The sequence below is a fragment of the Chanodichthys erythropterus genome, chromosome 1 (assembly GCF_024489055.1).
Source record: "Chanodichthys erythropterus isolate Z2021 chromosome 1, ASM2448905v1, whole genome shotgun sequence".
NCBI lineage: Eukaryota > Metazoa > Chordata > Actinopteri > Cypriniformes > Xenocyprididae > Chanodichthys > Chanodichthys erythropterus.
In genome coordinates, this window is record NC_090221.1 from 29700766 (window position 1) to 29710541 (window position 9776).

The 9776-nt window shown below is 41.6% G+C and overlaps 1 protein-coding gene across 1 annotated transcript; it reads left to right on the top strand.

The window, feature by feature from the left end:
- Positions 1–833: 833 nt before the first annotated feature.
- Positions 834–4744, top strand: egr1 (early growth response 1). The gene is made up of 2 exons (XM_067382879.1): positions 834–1466; positions 2173–4744. The coding sequence occupies exons 1-2, from the start codon at positions 1256–1258 to the stop codon at positions 3489–3491; spliced, it is 1530 nt and encodes a 509-aa protein (XP_067238980.1). The 5' UTR covers positions 834–1255; the 3' UTR covers positions 3492–4744.
- The last annotated feature ends 5032 nt before the right edge of the window (positions 4745–9776 follow it).

Here is a 9776-nt window from a genome sequence, read left to right on the forward strand (position 1 = left end):
AAATTTTCACATTAACGAGTTGCACAAAACCAAACAGAAAGCAAGGCTGCACGTTTTTGCGTTGTAGGACTAGGCTATATTCAGTTCGTAATGAGATCAGTTCGTAAATAAGCCGATCTTGCATGTGTATTTGTTTTCTAGTGATTAGAACTAGCGCAGCTATAGAAAAGGCGAGCTTTATATTGATTTAAAGCGTCTGTGCTAATGTTGAAATAACGTAATATTTATATGCATTTGTGCACTGAAAGCGCGCTGTTGTTTAAGTATTGAGAAAAAAGTTCTCTCTCATAAATCTTGGAACGGGCGAGGCAACATAGTGCTGACATTAGTTATTGTGCGGAGCGCTGGACTTCAATTGCACCCAAGCCTCCCTTTCACTGCCAAGCGCCGATCAGCGCTACATCAGGAAACTCCAAATAAGGGCATGGAAACCCACCGGAATCAAGCCTTATGTAGTCACGACCTTATATGGCATGGCGGAGCGGGATCTTCCGGCCAGGGCTCTGCTACAGCGCAGACGGGAAACCCGAACATTTAGCGAGACTTTTAAAGGAGAAAATATAGATATGCGCTTCTCTTTCTCGCAGCGAAACACTGTGCTTACCAAGCATTGATTTGCTGTGGAGGAGGAACGGGCATCTCCCCTCCATTTAATGCACAGACTTAATGTTTAAGCTCCCCAATCTGCTTTTTTCCTCTAGGCAAACGTCATGTGTCCTCCACTGCAGTGCCTAAATATGGGCTTCCTCCAGTCCAAATATGGACATCTACGTCACGGCAAGAGGGTATATAAAGGAGTAGGGATCCTCTGAGCTGAGAAAGAGCCTAGAGAGCCCAAGCGATTCAGCACTAGTGCAGACAGCTGATAGGCAACACGTTGCGATATATATATATATAATAACCAAATACATTTTGACACATTAAATAAATGTGACAAGTCAACTCAAAACAACAACAGAAAAAAAAAACTGCGACCTAATTTGCTGAAAAAGTGAAAATTTGAAGTAGGGAATGATCAGAAGGGACATTCTGAATCTCAGTTATTTTATCTGAGACAGTGGATTTGTTCTGCATCTTTGGACAAACAAAAAGGAGAAGAGGGAAGACAAACAAGAGGACAAACTGTGAGAGTGAGGAGATCAACCAGAAAGAAGGAGAGTCAGACATCGCAGCATCTTTACATTTGTCGTCCCAGAGGGGTTAGCTGCTGATCTCTCCAGCACACTTCTCTCCTCTCCGAGCACACTCCAGAGAGATGGCTGCAGCCAAGACAGAGATGCTCCTGCCTGCTCTGCAGATCTCCGACCCCCTGAGCTTCCCTCACTCCCCCATGGATAACTACCCCAAGCTGGAGGAGATGATCATGCTGAACTCTGCAGGGACCCCCTTCCTCAATGCCACGGCACCTGAAGGCTCAGGATTTGGCTCTGGGGAGCCCGGGGAGCAGTTTGATCACCTTGCTGGAGGTAAGCGCTAAATCCCTCTTGATTAAATTGCATGCTTGTTTCATACAGAGAATTGCTTGCTTGTGCAAAAATGCATTTGTTTGAATAGTTCATAAATGTGTCTTCATGTTTTATCTGGCTTTGTTTAAATGGGAAGTCATATGTTTTAATAGTTATTGTACTAAAATAATATGCACTTATGTAAAGTTTAAATTAAAAATGTTAACAAAAGCTAGCAGCAATTACAGAGTGGTCACAGTAAAATCAGTTGAATGAATGAGGCATTTACAATTTGCTGAACAGCTTAATTTTAAACCCATTTTATGAGTCATTGAAATTGGAGATTTAATAAATATAAGCTGTGTGCGAGGGGAAGAGAGATCAGGATGACATTAATAAGAAAAAGAGCATTGACTCTGAGAGAAGCGCACATGCAGATGCTTTAGCTTGCGCTGGCTCTTGTCTCTGTGGGAGATCGGCAAATGTGTGTGTGTGTGTGTGTTTTGGTTGGGGGGGGGGGGGGGGGTGATGGTAGTCCTGCACTCCATCAGCACCTGCTGCTCTGTCTGAGATTGTGGGAAAACACAGTTTCGACAGCCAGCAGGACCCCCCGACTAAACCTCTGGGATCATTTATGTGCACTCAAATGAGCTCAAGACAATTAAGAGTTAACTAGCAGTGCTATGGTTTTTAATCCATTCTCTCTGTTTTGTGGTTGCTTTTGCAGACACGCTTTCAGAAATTGCCATCGAGAAATCTATGGCAGATCAGACCTACTCCACCCAGCGACTGCCCCCCATCTCTTACACGGGCCGTTTCACCCTCGAACCTGCCACCAACTGCAGTAACAGTCTGTGGGCTGAACCACTGTTCAGCCTGGTCAGTGGGCTGGTGGGAATCAACCCACCCCCCACCTCCATTCCGTCTTCGACCTCTCAGGCAACTCTCCCCTCTTCCTCTTCTTCGTCTTCCATCCCCTCTTCCTCTTCATCATCCACATCCAGTGCCAGCCTGAGCTGCTCCGTCCACCAGAGCGAGCCCAACCCCATCTACTCAGCGGCTCCCACCTACACCAACTCCAGCCCAGACATCTTCCCTGAGCCTGGCACAAACTTCTCCACCTCAGTGGGCACCTCACTGCAGTACTCATCGACATACCCCAACAGCAAGGCCTGTAGCACCAGCTTCCCTGTGCCAATGATCCCAGACTACCTGTTTCCCCAACAGCAGAGTGAGATCAGTTTGGTGGCCCAAGACCAGAAGCCCTTCCAGACACAAGCTGGACAACAGCCCTCGCTGACGCCGCTGTCCACCATCAAAGCCTTTGCCACCCAAACCGGTTCTCAGGACCTGAAAAGCGTCTACCAGTCTCAGCTCATCAAGCCTAGTCGCATGCGCAAGTACCCTAACCGGCCAAGCAAGACACCTCCACACGAGCGCCCCTACGCATGCCCCGTGGAGACCTGTGACCGCCGCTTCTCGCGCTCAGACGAGCTGACACGCCACATTCGCATCCACACCGGCCAGAAGCCCTTCCAGTGCCGGATCTGCATGCGCAACTTCAGCCGCAGCGACCACCTGACGACCCACATCCGCACACACACTGGCGAGAAGCCCTTCGCCTGCGAGATCTGCGGCCGCAAGTTCGCCCGCAGCGACGAGCGCAAGCGCCACACTAAGATCCACCTGCGGCAGAAGGACAAGAAGGCGGAGAAAGGCGGCATTACAGTGCAGAGCTCGATTGCCAATGTATCCATCTCAGCTTCCTCGCCGGTGTCTAGCTACCCCTCTCCCATCACTTCATACCCCTCACCGGTCTCCTCCTTCCCATCCCCAGTGAACTCCTGCTACTCCTCGCCGGTCCACACCTCCTACCCCTCCCCTTCCATCGCAACCACTTACCCCTCGGCAACCAGCACCTTCCAGACGCAGGTGGCCACCACCTTCCCTACCTCAGTGGCCAGCAACATCTACAGTTCTCCTGTCACCACCCCACTGCCCGACATGCAGGCAACGCTTTCCCCTCGGACAGCAGACATCTGCTGAGACTTTTATCACCCACCCCAGACCTCCAGGCTCTCCCTTGACTCAAAGGAACAGAAAGCATCAGTGACTTCTAAGTCCTCTCTGCAAAAAGCACTTTTCTGCCCATGCTCCCAACATGGCTCAGTTACAAAACAGTCAAGGACTCAGCAAAGACTTTTGAAAACTAAAGGGATTTTTGTGTCGTTCTCTCCCTTCGAATCCTATCCTTTCAAACGAGGCATATGAGACTTTCAAATGACAAACAAAAGCAACAGGCTTCGGCAAGTTTTCCCTCAGACTGTGCGTGCACAGACGTATTTGCGACACAGAATGGCTAAAGGACGTTATTGGTGTAATCGAAGCCTGTGGGCTTCAGGCTCAGAAGCTTGACTCGACAGGTGTACAGTTACAAAAGACATTTGAATAATATACATAAGCTACAGTATATTGTACATGTGCCATGTTTCCTTTTTGTTTTTACTTTTTAGTACCATTGTTGTGACAATTGATTTGAATATTTGCATTGTATTATTCTTGAGCAGGGCCATATTTTATAAGATACATTCTGTATTAAGTAGTAAAATGCTGTGATGAGTTCTTGACTTTGTTTGACTAGAAGCACTTAAGTATTCTGACGCATGTGGAAGAGTGATGTTAGTTTCTCTTATTTTGTAAATATCATCCACTGGTACTATATTTCTCTTTCTCAAATGTGACAACAAAAACCTGTTAAATGGAGGGGAAAACATCAGAAAAGAATCAACCACAAATCTTCAATTTTTTTGGTGCCTTTTGTGAAGCCTTGCAGATGTTTTGACAGATATCAGCGTGTGGATGCATTGCATCTAGCCTTAAGGTGTAAGGGATTTTGTTTTCTTGTTTCTTTTTTTTCTATATTCAGAAAGTCATTTCAAGGAAAGAAGGGAAAGGATATGAGGGCACTGCATTTCTTTGGGATGTAAGCAAAAAAGAAAACTATAAACTATATTTTTGTAATGGAAATGTACATATCTACATCTTGAGGAGTTGGAATGCTGTAGTTACCTACTGAGTAGGCATGGGATTTTTTGTATGTTATTTACATGCGGTCCATTATTTTGTTGTTATTTTTATTTTGTATTTGTGTTTGTTCGAAAAAGTGACTGTTTATGGCTTCTAAACACATTGAATGCGCTTAACTGCCAATGGGATATTTGGTGTACAAGATATCCTTCAAGAACAGAACTATAAATAAAACATAAATATATAAATATATATACGTTCAATCCCTGTCTTGCTTTTCATCGCTTAGCAACAGGTCTCGATGAATTTTGCTTTATAGAGTGAACACACACACACACACACACACCATTGCATATTAAAAAACAATTTACTGTAACACAGTATGTCATTAAAAGCCATTAGTTCATGGTCTCAAGTTACAAAATGTAAATTATTAAGAGATTTTCATGCACTGACAGCATAAATTCATAATAAAATGCTGTGATTAAAATGACAGAGTAGCTAATTGCAATGAATAATTTCAGTACCTCAGATTAATAATTATATATATATATATATATATATATATATGTGTGTGTGTGTGTGTGTGTGTGTGTGTGTGTGTGTATGTATCTATATGCTTAGCTTTGAAAGCATACAAGCTTTCATTTGAAGTCTGGCCTTTCATAAAAAAAAAAAAAAATTCAAAACCGCAATATAACCTAGAGCAAAGAAAAGAAAAGAAAAAAAGAGAACAAAATTAATAAATAAAAACTTGACATCAAAAATATATGTACTGATGCGTTCTTTTGTTCAGAAGTTCGGCAAACTGAGAAGCCAATCATGGAGTTGATACGGCAGATCAGATTGTCTCTCTTTATTACTTATCAAAAGAGCTCCTGGGCGTCATGAGAATATGTTATCAAAAGACAGCATGTACGAATGTGACTGGATGCGCTTGGGGCTTAATTATACATAGATAGCAATCTTGTAAAATCAGTCGACACTAATAAGACACCCTTGTAATGGGCTTCCGTGTCTATTGAGTTTGTCAGGGGGGAAAAAAAGTCTCAGTATCGAAGTCGCTTTTAAGAGTAAGGCAGCTTTTGCTCTATTGTATGTTTTACCTTCCTACATGAGTGCCTTTGTAAAAGAAAAATAATAATCTGCTCATACTAATTTCTCTGCCACCAAAAAGATCAAATGAAAAAACTCTCTTTGCATCCTGGAATCCGAACGCACTTTGTTTGCTCGTTACAGCTCGGTTAAACTGTCTTGTCAAGCAAGATACAAGTTAAACAGATTTTATGTGACAGAGGTTGTGGGTGTATACATAAATGTGTAGCGTGTCTATACATTTTTTTCCTCATTTATCATAGTGAAAACCAAAGACCATAAAGGCTGATTATCTTACTACTGTGGATAACATAACATAGCCATATGTGTGAACAGATGAGAAAGAAATTAGAAGGGTTTTTTTTTTTTTTTCATCACATGCTACAACGCCACATTGATATCCAGGCCAATTGAAGCTCAATATGTTAAAATCTCATACTTTTAGGGTGTGTCAGCAGCTCTGGGATGGAAAAATTGGCTTGTGTTTATGTAGGGGGACTTTCCCAAACTATGAGGCAATATCAGCCCAAAAGATGAAGCATAGAACAGCACCAGATTCGAACACATCTAAAGGAGGGATAACAACCGTGAGACAGAGCGAGTCGAAGCGAAAGAACAACACAAAGGAAAGTAATTAGGGTAATTGGTCTCATAATCCCAAATTGACTCTCTACAAATGTCTTCAGTGAGACAGACGTCGCCTGAATCAGATGTCAATGAACCTCAATGAAGGAAAGGCTGTTTGTTTGTTTGTTTGTTTATTATACCTATTATTTTACAGGGTCATTTTAAGGGTCAAAGTCTCCTGAGAAAAAAAAAAAAACATCCCCCGCTAAAAAGACCAGTTTAGACCAGCATGAATTTCCATGCTGGTTCAGAATGTATTTTTTGAAAGCATCATTAGGCAACTACGGTCACAAGTTCTACCCGAAAACCATAGTTTCATTAAACATTCACAGCAATGCAAAGTTGTGTGGTCAGAGATACAGCTTTTGACTTGTGGTTAGTAGCTAGTTTCTTGTTAGTATTTCTAACAATATTGTTGTTAGTATGTGGACTTAAAGGTTTAGTTCACTCAAAAAATGAAAATTCTGGCATTAATTACTCACCCTCATGTCATTTTAAACCCACAAGACCTTTGTTCATCTTCAGAAGACATTTTGATGAAATCCAAGAGCTTTTTTACTCCTCAATAGACAGCAATTTAAATACCACTGTCAAGGTCCAGAAAGATACTAAAGACATTGTTAAAATAGTCAACTTGACTACAGTGGTTCAACCTTATTTTTTATGAAGTGACAAGAATACTTTTTGTGCGCAAAAACAAAACAAAAATCTCTTTTCTCTCCTTACACAGTTGACGCAGTAAGCACAGTGCAGGCTTTCGTGTTTATGTGCGAATGCCGGCTCAGAATTGATTGGTAATTAAATAGCTGTCTATTTAGGAGTCAGAGAGCTCTGGATTTCATCAAAATGTCTTAACTTGTGTTGAACGAAGGTCTTACGGGTTTGGAACGACATGAGGGTGAGTAATTAATGACAGAATTAGAATTTTTGGGTGAACTAACCCTTTAAACATATCACGAGCAAAATCCACAAGCTAACAAGCAGTAACATTTACAATATTACTGCTCTGAATTTTAATCTGACATTTATTCTGATCCTGAATCGATTAATTCACAGAAGCTATTACTCCACCACCTGCGTGATACAACAGCCTTATATTGTTGAACAATGGATATGGTTTTGAGAAATAGTCATGACTAGCTAGTTAATTTCTCCAAAAATACATCATACTATGGTAGTTATGGCAAGTTACGTCATTGTACAGGAAACACACCCTAGTTGTAATGCTGGTGGACAAAAAAAAAAGTTTTCAACCATAATCTTTCCGGTTGACCAAAGAAATCTTGCTGGTTACAAAAATGCAAAAATTCTGGGTACAGATTCAAAAATGGTGCGTCAACATCACTGAAGCTAAAACATAGTTGGTTCTCACATGTGTAACTAATTACTCAACTTGACGTGAAAATGTTCTTCTTGCAGGTTTGGAATGACGTGAATGCATAATCATGGTTTTAATTTTGCATAAACTATGCTTCCAAGCTAGCAAAAATACAGTAAGCAATTAAAGAGCTATGTTTTACACAGTTTCATTGCATTATTATTTTGCTAGGCTTAACTCTATCCATGTCTCCACTATGACTAACTCAAAGCCAGAGCACTCACACGCCGATCTGCTCTGAAGCATCTGTGATAACAAACCCCTATCCCCACATCCGTGGTCATTTCAGAACGGTGTGAGTTTCACATTCAACAGGCATCACACAGAGCTACGCTAGTCAAGCGCTAGCAGCATATGAAGACTCCGTAGGGGAGCGGAAATTCAAAGCGCTGTCCCACAACAAGTTTAAAGCAGACTTTGTGACAATGTGCCCCTCGCACCCAACTTTAGAGCAGAAACGAGCTCTTTCAAGAGCGCTGGATGTGTTGATAATGTTTTCCCTTTGCTGGCTTTCGTAGCGACTTAGTTGCTTTTGCTTATATCAAAGTTGACTGGCTGACACGGAGGCCTCGCTCAGTTTTGGAGAAAGCGAGAATGACAGCCATGGAGACAGAGGAAGCAAGATGATGCATCGCTCTTTTCCCCACTCGTCGACTCACAATAAAGCCACCTCACCAATTCTCCCATGAGCCTCCACTTCAAGGCCTCTGCCTGTTAAAATAAGTGTTTGTTCTCTTATTCTTTTTGGACCTTTTTTAGGGGGTGTGGGGAGGGGAAAAATGAGAAAAAAAGGATCTAGTGCTCATTCTCATTGTCTATCCCTCTATCCTTGCGCTCTGTTAAATGGCATATGCTAATTAGCTCCATCCATTTCTGATGCAAGGTCCGTATGCAACTCTTTCTCTCTCTCGTTCTTTTTCTCTCTGTCGTTTTCTCCCTTTCATCCAACTACAAATGCTTTCTTATTGCATCTTTGCCCTCAGGCCTTTTAAGATCCCTTTTTGAAATATGCCGTTTGATAAGCACATCATTGGCTAAGTCCCCACAGTGATTAGGGCTTGACTTTAATGTGCTGGCGACAGAGAGAAAGAGAGAGAGAGAGAGAGAATTGAGAGAATTGATGATGTTGAGGCAAGGGGCTTTGCACTTCAACTCTTAAATCTGCTCACCTCTTCATAGATGAAATGCAGGAGGATACTCTTTCACCCCTTAGATCATCTCTCACACCTCTGTTTAACAGCAGTGTTATTAAAATGATTAGGTTTTCTGATTATTTTAGGTATTTTATGGAAATTATTTCCAGGGAGTACAGTGTTTAAGAACTGGTGATTAAACTAGATTTTTACATTGTCTGTAGAATATGTAAGTGGTACTTGGCAGTGGCAGTGCCATGACATTCTGTGCTGCTACAGGTACAGTTGCTAGGGTGTCTGGGTAGTTGCTAGGTGGTTACTTGGGTGTGTTGGGAGTTCACTATGCCATTGCTAAGGTTTTCTGAGTGGTTGCAAGTATGTTGCTATAAAGTTGCTAGAGTGTTCTGAATGGTTAATGGTGTACTGGGTGACCGGCAGAGTGTTGCTGAGTGGTTACTATAGAGTGTATTAGTGCCCACCCACTTTTTCAGTGGAATCGATTCTGGAAGTATTTTTTCCATTCATTTCTCCCATAGGGATTTCAAAAAAGTCTTTGTTAAAGTGCTATATTTCCAATTCAGCCAGGTATGAGAATCATAACCTTACAAACTTTGATTTGAAGCAGAAAATGATCAGAAAATCAGACAAAAATACAAAGGTACAAGACTGGCTTTAGTAAGGGAAAGAACTACAATCCCATGAATCATTGTGGACAGCATAATCTAATTAAAAACAATGGAGAAATATAAAACTACTCATTTAAAAATTTTGATATATATAAACAATATATTTTAAGTTTATTGCAAAATATGAGAGTGTACAGCGATTGACTCTGGAGCTAACATTTTGCTAGTTTCAGCTCTCTGACTGGTGGAATTTCTGCAAAGCATCATGGGTAATGTAGTTTTTCACCACAAATTCCACTGTTAAAACTAAATTGAAATACTGTGGACTTCCGGCTGTCTTTAAAGGTTTATAAGTTATCATTAAAAATCAATTTCTCTATGAAGAAAATGAATGGAGTTTTTACTTCTGGAACCCCACTATTGCACTCCATACTGTCTGAGTGGT